This window comes from Trifolium pratense, linkage group LG2 (genome assembly GCF_020283565.1).
Source record: "Trifolium pratense cultivar HEN17-A07 linkage group LG2, ARS_RC_1.1, whole genome shotgun sequence".
NCBI lineage: Eukaryota > Viridiplantae > Streptophyta > Magnoliopsida > Fabales > Fabaceae > Trifolium > Trifolium pratense.
This window is the reverse complement of record NC_060060.1, coordinates 3,459,906-3,476,925: the sequence shown is the minus strand read 5'-3', so window position 1 is coordinate 3,476,925 and position 17,020 is coordinate 3,459,906. Positions and strand designations below refer to the sequence as shown.

Below are 17,020 nucleotides of genomic sequence, written 5' to 3'. Positions count from 1 at the left end.
TCAATGTGCAAGCACTTTGCTTTCATTTTTTTCACTAAAAGTATCCCCAAAAACATTGTAGGGAAAGCAACATATAAAAAGAGAAGTATGGAAAAAAAACTTCTTTATCATTGAAAAATATTTGGATTTACATAATCATTAACTACTTTAGTTATGCTACAAATCATATCTAAAAAGATTACAAATAGATCACATGCCTAGAAAAGATTCAATGCCTAGTTCCCATACAATCTCTATCATGACAGTAGGAGTAACAATAGGCTAGTGGTATGCTCTTAATGTCCTCTATAGTTATAATTCTTGCACGTAGTAGTAATAATAAAATGAAATTAAGTAATGGAAAGGAAAATCAAAGAAATACTACACACTATAATAAAACTAAATATAATCCTCAAAATTATCTCATTGTTTTGTAACAATTTGTGTTGGCGCTATCTCCCTTTGTAACCTCCCTTCATCTTACATCTTTCCTGCAACCATTCCACACTCATGTCAAAAATAGTTGATGACAAAATTATAACAGAAGACAATGGGCTGGTGATGATAAAACTAAAAGCAAAACCTTAGACTACCAAACACCCTTCAAAGTAAGGTATATGAGAGATTATACTACTCCCGATCAAATAGAAGCACATTTGATTCCTTTTCAATAAGCCTTACATGATTTAGCTTCTTCAAAAAAAATAAAAAAATAAGCCTTACATCAAATAAATGGCAGATTCTTTGCAACCTTACAACATTCCACAAAATTTATCTTATAATCTTACATTGCAGTTGAAGCCTATAAACCTTCAATCAAGCATTATATACTAAAAAATGAATTATTCTATAACATTAAGCTTAAATACCATAAATTGGGTGAACCTCTATTCTATCAATAAAGTAAACTAAAAAATAAGATGCATCTTACTTACTTATGAGCATATGGAACAACCATTCAACTATTCTCTTGATCATCTTGTCATATCATATGGATGTAGGATTCTTTCATAAACCTTCAATCAAGCCATATACCCAACAATGAAACTAACAACTAAAATATCAATCAATATAGGAGAAAACATATAATCTCGTAATAACAATAACAATATAAAATGTAATTGAAGCAACTTGCAATTATATCTCAAAGGACCTAAATTCAACATATGTTGTGAATCTGGATGCAAGCAAACATACTAATATTAATCACTACAAAACAAATGAATTGTTGACTTTGTTATTTTCCTTTTTTCTATGGCACAACAAAGACACATGTGAAGCAAATCCATCCACTAATTTCAAATATCACAGTCACAATGTGAAGCACCATGTAAACAAAAAGTAACATATTTACTTTTTAAGACATAAAACTTACAAAATGGATGATAGAGACAAACAAAAGTAACAACAAATTCTAGGTAAGTAGTTTATTTAGCTTCTAATGATAGCTTACCAGTAAGCATGTGGTGGATAGAATGGTGAAGGCATGAAAGGCCTCCTTGCTCGTAAACCAGCAGGTCTTCTTCCAAAATAATGCTTCAATCCAAGCACATTTGTACATTTCGCAGACACCTGAAGGAAAAACCATAATTCAAGTAAAAATGAATGTAAACATGGAGTGATTAATTGAATTTACACAGATAATCAGATAAAAATACATTCAGTGTTGTCATTTAAATACAAAATAAAAAAAAGAAATAAAACTGATTGTGTTCAACAATAAAAGCAAGAACAGGGAAAAAATTTATATAGATCTCACCTGATTGTGTTCAAGACATTAATCAACCAAAGTGAGGATGGAAATGCACCCCATCTCACCTATTATTGGAGATGGAGGAGGCAAAAAAAACAAAGAGGGAGAATCCTTATAATATATGCAAATTAAAATGATCTGACCTTGCCAATTTTTTTTGTTTGTGTTGGGAATTAAACTGGGCTTACGAAAAATATGGCCCATTACAACATTACACGATAACAATTGTTTCTCAATGGTCAATTCAAAAAATTGTCCAAAAGAGGAATCACAAAGGAAGAAAAAGAGGAGTCACAAAGGTAAGCATTGTTTTTTAAACTTCGGAGGGATTTTTGAAATTTGAATTTTGAAAACATTTGTCACAGCTTGTAGAATAGGATTGCAAAGTAACAGCTTTTGGTTTTTCACCAAAATGGGATGGTCAAGATGCACAAAGAAAAGAAGAAAAGCAGAGTTGAAAGTGACACAACACTGTGTGTTCAGCCTTGCCAAATTTTTTTGTTTGACTGTGAAAGAATTACCAAAAGTAGGAGTTCAAGGTCAAAACGTGAAGTCTGCCAAAAAAATGCATCCTTTCATTCAATATCATTAAAACAGGTGTTTTGGTCGTTAAAAATTAGAGCTTCAAATTAGCACAACACTACTTAGTGTTATTAAAAGCATTATGTTTCAACACACAAACCAATTAACTCATTCAAGTATTGTTCTAACCAATCAACCAATGAAAGTATTGATGAAAAATATCTTATGCAACTTCTTTTACATGTGATAGAAATAAACTTTGCATCATCATAATCAAAATTCCTAGAAATCTAAGGATTAAAGTTTTCATAAATCTTTATCCTATAATTAATCATAAAGTAAAAAAAAAGTATGCAACTAAAGTAAAATTGTAAAATTGACCAGGAAAAAATAAAAAAATTCCAAAAATAATCATATTTTTTCATATTCATTACACTAATTGAAGCAAATCTAATTCATATAAATATAGTTTCATAAAAAACTAATCCATGGAAATTCATAAACTTGACCCCTCAATTTGATAGTCTTCATCCCCTCAATTCAAATAAGATATTTCGAAATAAATAGGAAGGAACGAAAAAACCTTGAGAAAATATGAAGCAAATTCTCATCACGTTAGAAAGAAAATGGATAGTTGTTTTGATTGTTAACATGGCATACCTTTATTTATCCTCAATTTGATGAGCAGCAAGAACCTCTGATTGCACATGAAAACAAAAAAATAAAGCAAAGATCTAAGTAGAGCAGGAAGCAACATCATTACAAATTGAAGGAATAAAATATAATGATATGAAATACGAAAATGAATGAAACACAATAATGAGAAACATCTTTTTTCATAATCCAAAGCTGGTTGACATTTTTTTATACCAGATTTTTCTTTTCATGTAAATATGAGAGATTGAGAGTTCTTAATTTTTCTTAGGCTTATAAATATCAGAACAATAAAACTAACATCAACTAAAACTATCACAAAGCACACCATCAAACCAAAACACCATAAAAAATAATCATTAACAATAATAATATCACTTGAACTTATTCCTGCTATGTGTCCTTGCTAATAGCAGATCCGACGGTGTTTCCTTCTTGATGGCGGTTCCTTCCATTACAGCTTCAATTGATTTTCCTTGTATTCAAAATCACTGTTACTTGTCTTTTGCCGAAAAAAGAGAATGGAATAAAATTAGGGATTGGTAAATGGCTAATTGATTTTATTTTGTATGCATTGATATATAATAAAGTGGTTGCCATCAAGAACAACTAATTAAAGTGGTTGCCACTTAAGTAAAATAAGTAACAACTAATTGATAGGATATTTTATATTAGTTGTTAATTTGAAATCAAATTAAAAAGAGGTTGTTATCAATTGAGAAAAATTAGGAACTGAGGTTATCCAACAATCAAAACTTATTTACAAAAAAAAAAAAAAAAAACCCAGTAACTACAAACTTTGCTGCAAGGTCAAAGTGAAAATTGCATAAACCTGTGTCTTTAGATACATGAAAGGAAGAAATCTCAATTTGAACATGCATTTAATTAGTCATGAATAATAATAATAATAATAATAATAATAATAATAATAATAATAATAATAATAATTTCAACAAAAAAACAAATAATCAAAACTCATGAAATCCAAGGAAAGTTTTTTTTTTTTTTTGACACAAAAATCCAAATTAGGAAATTAGAAAACAATAAAGCAAATATTGAATGAAATTAGAAAACAAATTAGGAACACCAATTAAAGCAAATATTGAAATCAATAGAGTTAGAAAAACAATCATTATTATAGTAAAATATTTAAACATTAGATTTAGAAAATCAAAAGACCTACCTTGTTTTTTGAGAAGCCCTTTGAACATTCCTTCATGAAAATCCAAAGATCACCAAAGTTACTTCAATACATCGCCGCTTCAATTGATATTTTGCTTGAAATCAAAATCAAAGTTACTCCATGTATCTAAGTGAAAACAGAAAAATAGAATCAAAATTCATTTGAAACAACAATAACAGAAACAAAAAAAAAAAACATTTAGATATCTCTCACCTGATTGACGTGATTAATTTGTTAGGGTTTCAGACCAATTTTTTTGCCTCTAATTCAGAATTGAAAAAAACGATAAAGAGGGTTACAAATACAATTGAAGAAAATTAGGGATTTAAAAAATGAAAGAACCTGAGATTAAGAGTGTTACCGGAAAAACAATCGTTGTCGGCATTTTTGGTTTCATATTAAAGGATGAGATGGTGGTGTGCCGATTTGATACGGAGGAAGATTACCAGCTTTGTTGTTGTGCGTGAGTTGTTGTTATGAGAGAGATGGGGGATGAAAAAAAAAAAAAGAGAGAGAATCTTGTATATGCAATGGAAGAAAGAAAGGAGGAGTCACAAAGATAAAGATTGTATTGAAGTTTTTGAATTTGAAATTTGAAAACATGCTTTTGGTTTTTTCACCAAAATGGGTTAGTGAAGAAGGAAAAAGAAAAGAGACAGAGAAAGCAACGTGGGAAGAGAAATGAAAGTGACACTACTTGCTAGCTCATTTTGTTTTTTTCGTTTGTTTTGGGCCTAAATGCAACAGGCCTTGCATTTTCGACCCAATTTTGTGGTCCTTTGATCATTTCTTCACACTTTTTTCCCTCAATCAACAATTTTGAAAACATTGCCTAAATTAGGATAAATTTTTGTCTAAACATGAAAGTTCAGATCCTATGTGGACAACCTTAGAGGTTGACACCTGTTTTTTTTTGCTATTTGTTGGTTTGCATTTGTGTAGTTTTAGAGATGTCTGCGTTGTGGTTTTGAAATGGTTAGGTGTTTATTTCACATGATGCAAATTCCCATGTTATACAATATTGTGGGTTATAGTTGCGAGCATTGAAGCCAAATGATAGATTTACTATTTGGCTGATTTAAATAGTTGGCTTGTGTCGGTTCTAAGGCCAGATACTGAGTTTTCAAAAAAGAAAATAAAAATAGTTGGCTTGCTTTGATCTAAATAAGCGCGTAACAATCGTCATTTTGGTAACAAGAAGCTATTCATCGAGGGGATCCTGGATCAAATTAAGATTCATACTAGGCAGTGGCTTAAAGTTATAAGGATAAAAGTTTTGTTTACTGTTTTTCTCTTTGGTGGCACGATCCTTTTCAGTTTCATGGGAAGCATTTGTTTATTTAGTTTTTTATTTTTCTTTTTGTGACTTTTTAGCTGATTGTTGTAATTTGTGTTTTCTTTTTCGTGCATGTACAGGAATGAAGATTTTAATTTAATCATTATATATAGCGGTTTGAAAGAAAAAAAACCTAAGACTAATAAGTGTATGTTTGGTTTCAATTCTGGAGCATCCAGAATTGATTCTGGACGTGTAGAATTGATTCTGACTTGTTTGGTTTCTCAAAAGTAGAATTGATTCTGCCTCCAGAATTGATTCTACTTGAAGCTAGAAATCGTAGCTTCTGATTCTAGAATTAATTTTTACACTCAAATTTTTTGTTCAACTCACTTTTTCATGAATATATCCAAACATAAACCACTTCAGCTTAAAATCAATTTTGGCCAGAATCAATTTTACAGAATCAATTCTGCCAAAATCAATTCTCTCCGCCGCAGAACCAAACACACGCTAAATGAATTCTAGAAAATTATTTGTGTCATTCTCCATACTGAACAGAAATAACATAATGCATCATAGTTATATGACATACATTTTAAATATAACTAGACCCTCTTTATAAAGACATCCTTAATAACTTTGTCCAAGTTCATGTATGAACAACCACCTGGACTAGTGTTCTCCTCAGCCTTCTTCTTCAACTCCATGGCCTTTTGCCTCATCTTCTTTGCCTTCTCTCCCGCCATCAATTCATTGATCAGCTTCTCCACCTCCTCTCTCTTCACATTAGTATCGATTTCTATTCCAATCTCCCATTCGTTGCAGATATATCTACTGTTTGTTGGTTGATCGGCAAAGAAAGGCCAACACAACATTGGAACTCCAGCACATATGCTTTCAATCGTTGAGTTCCATCCGCAATGAGTCAAGAATCCACCAATTGAAGGGTGGTTTAGTACTTTCTCTTGCGGACACCAACTTGCGATTAGGCCTCTATCTGAAATTTCATTCTCAAACATGGATGACAAAATAAACGAGCCACCAATGACAAGATCAGGCCTAATGATCCACAAAAAGGGTTTCATGCTATTTGCCAAACCCCAAGCAAACTCTAGTAATTGGTCTGGATTCATAACTGTAATGCTGCCGAAATTCACATATACAACCGACCGAGGTTCCCTGGATTCAAGCCATTTGAGACACTTGGTATCTTCTTTCCAAAGATTGGAACCTAAAGATTCCAAATTATTTTGTGGAGTTTGATTTAAAAAGGAGGATAAAGGGCCAATGGTATATAAAGAGGGGAACATTGAATAGAGCTCATTCATTACATCACTCTCAAGCTCATTATAAGTGTTGAAAACAATAGCTGAGGCTCTGTGAAATGTATCTGCTGCTTCAATGACAAATTCTACCTGAGAATCATTTGGATCTGTTGTCCTTACTACGTCTAACAAATCCTTCAGTCGAAAGTTCTTTAATCCTGGAATACAATCTACTTTGTTGTCTAAATATCCATTTGTCAGATAACTCTCATCTGCTTACACAATTATAAAAGTTAATGGCAAGCTTCATATATATGTATAAAGAGAGAGGAGAGATCAATTTATTTCCCTGACACTTACTTGGAGTCAAATGTTAAATACCCCTTGAAATTTCAAAATTTGTCAAATACCCCCCCGAAATTTGGAAATAGGCAAATACCTCTGAAATTGTAAAACGTCAATCAAATTATCCCCTGAATTTGTCACATGAGGTAATTGGCTAAAATTTGCAAAACCAGTGAGCTAATTAGCCCCCTGGTTAAGGGTCCGTTTGATCTGCAAAATATAAATACCGGACTGAACAGTACAACACACTACAAGACATAACGGTACAGTGCAAACATTTAAAGTATTAAACAAACTTTGTGTCGTACAATGTTTGGTGGGCAAAAGGTTATTTTGGTAGTTTAAACAAATTGTGCTGAGGACAAAAAGTTGTCTTGTGGTTCTGTGGGGGACAAAAATTTCAGTTTTTCTCGTGTCCCTTAGCCCCCAGTTTGTCCAGTACCAGGAACATATTTAAAATCAAACACAGTACAGCAAAAGTTGTCTTGTGCAGTCCCTTATTTTTTAGCAGATCAAACGCATACTTAGTCAATTACCCTTCAGTGATGTGCATCCTGATCAATTACACCCTTCATGTGACGTGACACGTATGCAGGTAACAGACACATCATCAAAATCGACGGAGTTAACGGAACAGGGGCAATTTGATTGACATTTTACAATTTCGAGGGAGTATTTGCTTATTTCAAAATTTCAAAGCGTATTTGACGAATTTTGAAATTTCGAGGAGTATTTGGCATTTCACAGCATTACTAGTAAAGTTACCTTTTTTTTTTATCAATTCAACTATCATATTAAAAAATTTATTGAGTAGATAAAAATAAATAAAAATTCATAAAAAGGTACGAATGTGAAAAGATAATGGTTACCTTTGAGTGGTATTAGACCTTTCTCCAACAACGTACGAATGTGCAAAGAGGTTAAAAATGTACATGCATTGCATGGGTTAAAGATAATGGTTGGGAGTGCATGTTCTTCAGCAGCTTGTATGGCAAATGGCATGAAACAATCAGAAACTAAACAAGTGACTGGTGGTGTAACACCAGCAACGGCGGAGTCATGAAGTTTTGTAAGAAGTTCACCAAAGGGATGAAGAAAGTTCTTTCTTATTGATTGACAAAGAGAGACTACATCCTGAGTAACATCACCATTACCTTCTAGTGGTGTTAGACCATCTGGTATGGTCTCAAAGTTAAAGCCATCAAGAGAATTAGAATCTCTTGATTTGAGCCATCGTTTGTGATTGTATTCAGTGTTAACAAAGGTTATGTGAAAGCCTCTAAGGTAAAGAAGTTTTGCTAGTTGGAACAATGCATTGATATGACCTTGAGATGGAAATGGAACCAGCACTGCATGTGGCTTTGTTTCTGCTAAATTACCCATATTTGATTTTTCTTGTGCAATGTTAAAGTGTCTGTATCTAATTTATAAGTCCCATATTTGATTAAAGTATCAATCTTTAGTCAAACATCATTCTTTAGTCAAATATAATATTTACTAATTTATCTTTATTTCATGATCTCTACTAGTCACTATGATATCTCATAATGCTCTTAACTTATCTAAAAAAAATAAAAAATTCTTGTGCAATGTTAAAGTGTGTGTCTAATATATTGTTTTACTAAAATACAGATCCAAATCTGCTACGATTTTTTTCCACAAAGTTTCTCACTATTTTAAATCAGAACCATTCATTGTAGATGAAACGGTTGAGATTAAACTATCACCAATCAATATCAACCACCGATTCAAATCGGATAGCTAACATGTCAACACAATTTACTTTAAGGGTGAAATGGATAGCTCAACTAGTTAAGCTAATTGAGTTAATAGTTAAGGAGTAACATTGTAATATACTAAACAAAAAAAAACAGTTACTTTAGGAAATCTAAAATACCTCAAATATAATATGTACTAATTGACTAATAATATATTTTATTTATTTATTTGATATTATATTAAAAATAGGTCAAAAAAGTATTATATTAAAAAACTTTTCTACCTAAAATAAGATAAATTAGATATAAAATATATGATAGTATCTTCAGTTATAGATAAGGTTTGGTGTAATTTATGAGATATGATATCCTTATTTTTTTTTAAAAAAGAATTGAAAATAGTATTTTCTATTTCAAATTTAACTACACATTTGGTCCTTTAAGTTTATTTTAGGTTTCAATTTGGTCTCTTACGTACGTTTAAAAAGTCTCAATTTGGTCCCTTACGTTTATTTTAGGTTTCAAGTTAATTCTTTCCATCAATTTTGTCAAATGTGGCAGCCAATTTGCATATGTGGACTGACACGTGACACTTGGACACACTGACACGTGTACTGTTCAAACGGTATTAGTGACAAAACTAACGGAAAGGACTAACTTGAAACCTAAAATAAACGTAAGAGACCAAATTGATACTTTTTAAACGTAAGGAACCAAATTGAAACATAAAATAAACGTAAGTGACCAAATATATAGTTAAACCTATATTTTAAATTACTTTTCTATAAATGAGATTTTTCCTTCATAAAATTCACCCTTTCAATATTCTTTCATTGACCTTTGAACTATTTTATTAGTTTTTGTTGTTGAGGAAAACACACTTATAACATATCATTAGTCAATAGGCGTTCAATATAATAGGATATTTCAACCATAAATTTGGGACTTGCTAAATATGAGGCCAACTTTATTAATCTATTAGTTACTTCATTTGTTTGTCGCCTGTCGCCGAATAAATTTAACACTAGAATATGTACCAAAAATAAATAAATTCTACACTAGAATTGTTATTAAAAAAAAAAAAAAAAGACAAGAGTCGTTTATAGTGTGACATAATATCCCCTAGCTTTGTGTCATCAATCTTATTGGAGTAGAATTTATCCACCACTATCTTTGAATCGTGCTCAAAATCCACATTGCTCAAGTTTAATTCGTGCACACACTTAAGAGTAAAAAGTAGTCTTAGAGCTTCACCAATTTTCACATCATATAATAGAGTGAATTGCTCAAAACATAGGCACCAAACTCGTCTCTAACACAAATGCCAATATTAATTCGATTATAGACCATCGAGAAGGACACATCATTAATGTTGCATTTCACCCGCCCTTTTCTATTTATGAACCGGTTCAGTATGTTGGTCCACAACAGTACGAGCTTTGGTAGCTTACACAGCCCGCCAGTCAAGAGACATGCACCATCTACATTCAGTTGCTGCAGTAGATAGAAAACTAATTCTGATGCATCAGAAAAAATTAAAGGATGAAAGCTACACATGCTTCATATATTAATTCCTAGTACACTGACAAATGACAATTGAAAAACACATTGTTATTACATAGTGCACAATTGGTTTTCGGGATGTTGAATTCTTGAGATTGTTTACTTTTTGGGATAATTTAGTTTCAAGTGAAGTATACTATTTATCGTGGAGTATGATTGTTGGTATAGACAATGAAAGCAGAAGATGAAACTCTTACAATCAAGGTGGAGATTGTTGAGGTTGATTGTTAAATCCCACATCGTCCAGTTTCTTAAATAAAGAAGGGGGGGTTAAAAATTTGCTATTGAAGAAGCCCCACATCGATCGCTTAGAGTGATGAAGCATGGGGAAACCAATGCTATATATTGAACCTAAGTTATTTGTTTTTACATCCACCATTAACACTTTAACCCTTATATCTGACTTTTTATGAGTTGTTGTGAGATTTAGTTAGGTATTTGTTTTGGAGAGTGTGAGTGTATTGGAGGTCTTGGGAAGGTTGAAAGTAGTCTATGTATTGTAATAATTTTCATATATTGATATTATCTGATTGTCGGTCTAGACAACAACCGTGATTTTTCTTCAATTTTGAAGTTTTCACGTTATATTCTTATGTTGTGATTATATTTTTTAATTTTCTCTATGCTTATTTTTCCGATTGTGCAATTTACCCCCCTTCTGCTGCAAATCAGCACGAGAGTGAATTTTTAACACGCGGTGGAGAGTGAATTTTCCAAAGCAGTTTCCACTCACCATGCATTTTAAGATGCCAAGGGTCTATTAATTCTTAAACACACAGTTTTTAAGCGCTTCTAACTAATTACATACTATTTTATTATTTGTACCAGAATGAATCATTATATAGCGGTCGTCAATCGGTTCAGTGGTGATTGGCGCCGAACTTGGTAGTGAGGACCGCGGTTCAATCCCCCGCAACTGCGATCAGGAGAGGGCTGAAACCACTTGATGCCAGAACTGATTCCCGAACCGGATTAAACTAGTGGTGAAAGAAAAAAAAAAAAACAGAAATGTTATTAGAACTACTTTCTTGACAACTACTACCACACTGTTACTCTATACCCATTTTTCTATCATTTTTATTAATAAAAACAACACAGTAACACATGGGTGATGTCACTTTTTCAATTTCTCATTAACCTGAACATTTCCTTCTTCGGCCCATGTCGGAGCTAATTGCAACCAATGAATTTATTGCATCTACAATATAAATACACACGGTATGTGATCTGAGTGAGATACACACAGAATTTGCATATTCAATATGGTATCAGTAGTGGTTCTTCCTAGTGTGCTATCACCAGTTTGGCCTGGTTTCAGTGCGACCCACCAGACGTTGACTCAGTTCGCAATCAAATTTTGTCTAGTGCTACTGTCCCCTCATATGACACTGTTTGCAAGTAGCTACTGCGTCTCTCAGCTCCTACTCCAGCCGCTACTCCAATTGTTGTTTCTCTCAATGTGCCGGTTGACTTTACTGCACTTGTCTCAAATTCTTATCAATGAGGTGGTAGAGGAGGAGGACGTGGAAATAATCGGCATCGATCCTGTTGTGAATATATTTCCACCGTTATGGCCACATCCGGTTATAGAAAAGGTTTGGTGTAATTTATGAGATATGATTTCCTTAGTTAAAAACAAAAAATCATTTATGAATTGAAAATAAGTTTATAGTGACGAAAAAATATTTTATCCTTTGAAATAAGTTTGAATTACACTCCCCTTTTCTTTTATTTTAACGTATACATTTTAATCCATTTTATCATAAATAAATATTTTAGGACAAAAAATAACTTTAAGCGATTATTTATTTAATGTAAAATGCTTCAAGTCATCGTTTAATTAATTTACATATACAACCTATCCAGGTTCCTTGGATTCAAGCCATTCGAGACACTTGGTATCTTCTGTCAAAAGATTGGAACCTAAAGAAGCCAAATGATCATGTGGAGTTTGATTTAAAAATGAAGATAAAGGTCCAATGGTATATACAGAAGGGAACATAGAATATATAGCTCATTCATTACATCACTCTCAAGCTCATTATAAGTGTTCAAAACAACAGCTAGCAGAGGCTTTGTTGAATTTACCGGCCATTTCAATGACAAATTTAACTCACCAAGGAATCATTTGCAATGTAACTCATCTCGGTTTAAACATACAATGTGTATGATAAAAAAATTGTTAATGTATGTATGTGCTTGAAAATAAGGTATATCAGCCTTTGCTTTTATAGAGACCAGTGTGCTGACTGTTATGAAGCTGTCTTACATCAGATGTGAGTTGGTCTGGACATGAGTTCATAAGTAAGAGGCAATCATCATCTTACAAGCTCGTTTTGTATGGTTGAGTTGAGTCTAACTCGCCGTTTTAATTTCTCGATAAAATAATAGAAATTATAAAATGATAATAAAGATATAAATAAATCATAAAATGAAACAAAATGTTGGACCACTAAAATGACCACCAGCATTAGTATCACCAGTTTAAGTCCTTATCCAAACACATAACAAATTAAGAGTTCCTCCTAACGTGCCATTGTTTGGACTAGAAAATAATTTGGTAGGAAAAAACAAAAAGTAAGGTGTAAAGAAGAGTAAGAGAAGAGGAAAGTGAAAATTTGGGTGAATTTGTAATTAAGCTGTGTACGAATAGAAAAAATAGGAAGGAATTTAATTAATTCTCTCTTTCTTTTTGTTAAATTAAGATATTTCTTTTTGTCAATGCAAAAAAAAAAAAAAAAATCTTTAAAGATATATGTAATTGTGATTCAATAGAAATATTTACCTCTTCTTTGGTGAGGGATCAAACTCTATGCCAAATGATTTTAGAGGATGATTCACGGCCTAAATCTAGAATCATCCATCTAAATAGTTTTTTCATTTTATTATAGTTAAAAAGTGTGGTCTTATTTTTGTGATTTCGTCATCTTATAGTGCTACGTTGTTTGTTTTAATTTCCAGTCATGGTGAGGTGTATTGTTTTCCCATCTTAGTGCATTCTATTTTGATTTTGTTTTTTGGTGCGGTGTTTATTTGTTTCAGGTTGAAGAATTAAATTTGATCTAGTGCAGATCCAATAAATGACTTTGGTGTCATCAACGCTATAAAGTTTAGTTTTATAAGAGTAGATAAAAAAAATAACTTAAAAATATATAGTATTTATTAGTGAAACAATGCTCGCCTTAAGTTAAAACAAAAAACCCATGATGTTGGATTTGAGAAAACATGGTTTGTTTGTTTATCTTTGTTTTACACATGCTGTCGTTGTTATGATTTTGTGTCATATGTTGTGTGTTTGTGCTATATATGCCACACTTTTCAATTAGGTTTTATAAAGGGAATACTAATACACTACATCAAATATGGGATTTAATAACATTTAAAAACTCAGATAATCTCTTATACAGAGATAATAGCCATCCAAAAAAAATTTGTCAAAATTTCAAAATAATTACGAAAGTGCACTATCAATCTCATTATGTTTGGTTGAAGCCTTTTATCAAACAGCAAACAAGCTTTGTACTTATTTCCTGTTACAAGACATTAATAAGCTTTGTACAATGTAGTTTGGTTGAAGCCTTTTATCAAACAGCAAACAAGCTTTGTACAATGAAGTTTGGTTGAAGCATTTTATCAAACAGAAAACAAACACGGTACAATAAAGTTTGGTCGAAGCAAAGCACTGTACAATAAGGCACATCAAAACAAAGAAAAAAACAACACCATACAAAAATCACTTCAACTCAACCATTTTTTCAACGTGAAAAGAAAAAGTGAAATAATGAAACCAAGACATTAGGACAATGAAATTATCTTTGGCAGAGAAGGCGGACAGAGATGCGAAACTGGTGAAATTGTGCCGGTTTATAGCCGTCGGAAAAAGAGGCTGGACTTGAAAATTTGAAAAGGGAAATTTGCGGCGGCTTAAATCTGCCGGAAATAGCATTGTAGGTAAGCGGCGGTTTGGAAACTGCCAGAAACTTTAGGCGGGAAAGTTGAAAGTTCGAAAAGCCGCAGCAAAGGAGGTCCAATGATCACAGAATTATTCCTTTGTAATTTGCAGCGGTTTAGGCCGCCAGTAACGCCAACGGTCTTATTTTTGCGGCGGTCTAAATCCGTCTTTAATTCCACATTATCTCTCCCTTCTCTCTAAATTTCTACTACTCTTTCATTTGTTTCTCTCTAAGGTTGAGTGCTTGAGTAAGATTCTAGAGTTGAAAGACAAATTCTAAAAACTTTAGGTATAGTGCTTATCATGTGAAGGGAAAGAAAAAAAATCAAAATTAGAACATTACAAAATTGTAGAAAATATGTTGTTAATTTAGGGTAGATCATAATAATTGTTACTACTAAATAAGTAATGAAACAAATAAGATTAACAAATGATATCCATACATTTATATGTATCATTATTTATATTGAACTCAAATAAAAAATCATATTTATATGGATTACAAACATTACTAGCATGTTTGTCAAAAAAAAAAAAAAAAAAACATTACTAGCATGTATAATATAAATGCATCATTTTTGCTTGGCATTCAAACAAATTCAAGAGATGGATAAACACACAACTACATTTTTTAAAATAAAGGACTTTCATCTAATATTGTTTAAGCAAGACCTCCTTAATAACTTTGTCCAAGTTCATGTATGAACAACAACCTGGACTAGTGTTCTCATCTGCCTTCTTCTTCAACTCCATGGCCTTTTGCCTCATCTTCTTTCCTTTCTCTCCGACAATCAATTCATTGATTAGCTTCTCCACCTCCTCCCTCTTCACATTAGTATCGATTTCCATTCCAATCTCCCACTCGTTGCATATATATCTACAGTTTGTTGGTTGATCGGCAAAGAACGGCCAACACAACATTGGAACTCCAGCACATATGCTTTCAATGGTTGAGTTCCATCCACAATGAGTCAAGAATCCACCAATTGAAGGGTGGTTTAGTACTTGCTCTTGCGGACACCAACTTGCAATTTGGCCTCTATCTGAAATTTCATTCTCAAACTCGGATGACAAAATAAACGAGCCACCAATGACAAGGTCGGGCCTAATGATCCACAAAAAGGTTTTCATGCTATTGGCCAAACCCCAAGCAAACTCTAGTAATTGTTCTGGAGTCATAACTGAAATGCTGCCGAAATTCACATAAACAACTGACCCAGGTTCCTTGGATTCAAGCCATTCGAGACACTTGGTATCTTCTTTCCATAGATTGGAACCTAAAGAAGCCAAATTATTCTGTGGAGTTTGATTTAAAAATGAAGATAAAGGGCCAATGGTATATAAAGAAGGGAACATAGAATAGAGTGCATTCATTACATCACTCTCAAGCTCATTATAAGTGTTAAAAACAATAGCAGAGGCTTTGTGGAATCTATCTGATGCTTCAATGAGAAATTCTACCATGGAATCATTAGGATTTGTTGTCCTTATGAAGTCAGGAAGGTCCTTCAACCGAAAGTCTTTCATACCTGGAATACAATCTACTTTGTTGTCTAAATATCCACTTGTCAGATAACTCTCATCTACATGTACAAATATCGAAGTCAATAATAACAAACGTCGAAAACAAAAACTATAGAATGAAGAAAGAATGATGGAGAAAGAATGATAACAAATTGTTACCTTTGAGTGGAATTAGACCTTTGTCTAATAGCGTACGAAAGTGCAAAGTAGACAAGAAGAAACTTGCACTACCAGGGGCACAAAAAAGAATTGGGAGTGCCAGTTCTTGAGCAACTTGCAAGGTAAATGACATGTAACAGTCAGAAACTAAGCATGTAACTGGTGGGATATGACCAGAAATGGCAGAATCTTTAAGTCTAGCAAGAAGTTCACAAAAGGGTTGATAGAAATTCCTTCTCACTGATTGACAAAGAGATGGTATGTCTTGACTAACATCACCATTACCTTCCATTGGAGGTAAACCATCTGGAATAGTCTCAAAGATAAAATCAGTTAAACTAGCTAAGGCTTTTTGACCCCTCGATTTGAGCAAGCGTTTGTGATTGTATTCGGTGTTAACAAAAGTTATGTGAAAGCCTCTAAGGTGAAGAAGTTTTGCTAGTTTGAATAATGGATTGATATGGCCTTGAACTGGATATGGAATCACCACAGCATGTGGCTTTTTCTCAGCAATGTAACTCATCTTTGTTTAAGTTTCAAATGTGTATGATATCTAAGTTATGTATGTTCTTGAAAAACGAGTATATTAAGCCTTCCCTTTTATAGAGTAGAGACTAGCGTTCGCCGTGCAGACAACGAAATTGGATTGAATGCAGTCGGACTGCATACAGTCAGCAATTCATTAAGATCAGACGGTTTAAATTTTAAGACATTTTTTTATTTTGTTTAATATAAAATTCTAAGAAACCTACTGACTACATGTCTGCAGCATTTTTCGATTGCATAGAATCTAGGTACGCAAACAACACTAACATGTTTTTTTTTTTTTTTTTTGAAAACTTGGTATCCGGCCTTAGGACCGACTAATCCAAGGGGACCAATCCCACCGCCCACTTGCGGGGGCCCCATTTAAAGCCAGAGTTTTTTTGCTCTGTATGGACTTAGCCCACCGAAATTGGCACCAATGGGAATCGAACCTGAGACCTTAAGAGGAGCATACTCCAAGGGCCCAAGCCAACACCACTCGACCAACCCCAAGTGGGTTAACAACACTAACATGTTAGTTTGTCTGCTTCAATTATTTTCAAAATTTTGGACCACTAAGTTGAGCACCAATCACATGT

General features: G+C 32.9%; 2 protein-coding genes and 1 long non-coding RNA gene across 6 annotated transcripts; all 3 read right to left on the bottom strand.

Moving 5' to 3' along the window:
* Positions 1-88: 88 nt before the first annotated feature.
* Positions 89-4,805, bottom strand: LOC123911011. 4 transcript variants are annotated; one of them, XR_006810365.1, is made up of 7 exons: positions 4,453-4,805; positions 4,305-4,353; positions 4,092-4,217; positions 2,915-3,410; positions 1,433-1,551; positions 915-995; positions 89-470 (listed from the first exon to the last, which is right to left on the bottom strand). It is a non-coding gene; the product is annotated as an uncharacterized LOC123911011 (long non-coding RNA). The 4 variants fall into 4 exon arrangements; XR_006810366.1 differs by having other exon boundaries at positions 106-995; positions 2,915-2,951; positions 3,287-3,410; XR_006810364.1 differs by having other exon boundaries at positions 106-995.
* Positions 4,806-5,895: 1,090 nt separating this feature from the next.
* LOC123911010 (7-deoxyloganetin glucosyltransferase-like) lies at positions 5,896-8,386 on the bottom strand. Its single transcript, XM_045962321.1, has 2 exons — positions 7,850-8,386; positions 5,896-6,907 (listed from the first exon to the last, which is right to left on the bottom strand). Exons 1-2 carry the CDS (start codon positions 8,361-8,363, stop codon positions 5,976-5,978), a joined length of 1,446 nt encoding a protein of 481 aa, XP_045818277.1. The 5' UTR covers positions 8,364-8,386; the 3' UTR covers positions 5,896-5,975.
* Positions 8,387-14,771: 6,385 nt separating this feature from the next.
* Positions 14,772-16,643, bottom strand: LOC123908443 (7-deoxyloganetin glucosyltransferase-like). The gene is made up of 2 exons (XM_045959081.1): positions 15,897-16,643; positions 14,772-15,796 (listed from the first exon to the last, which is right to left on the bottom strand). The coding sequence occupies exons 1-2, from the start codon at positions 16,417-16,419 to the stop codon at positions 14,865-14,867; spliced, it is 1,455 nt and encodes a 484-aa protein (XP_045815037.1). The 5' UTR covers positions 16,420-16,643; the 3' UTR covers positions 14,772-14,864.
* Positions 16,644-17,020: the final 377 nt, after the last annotated feature.

Bases quoted from the DNA above. Each gene is read 5' to 3' on its own strand.
- LOC123911010 (XM_045962321.1), bottom strand. From the start codon at position 8,363: ATGGGTAATTTAGCAGAAACAAAGCCACATGCAGTGCTGGTTCCATTT. The intron at 6,908-7,849 runs GTAACCATTATC...TTGTGTAAGCAG, and splicing joins AGGTCTAATACCACTCAAAG to ATGAGAGTTATCTGACAAAT.
- LOC123908443 (XM_045959081.1), bottom strand. From the start codon at position 16,419: ATGAGTTACATTGCTGAGAAAAAGCCACATGCTGTGGTGATTCCATAT. The intron at 15,797-15,896 runs GTAACAATTTGT...TTGTACATGTAG, and splicing joins AGGTCTAATTCCACTCAAAG to ATGAGAGTTATCTGACAAGT.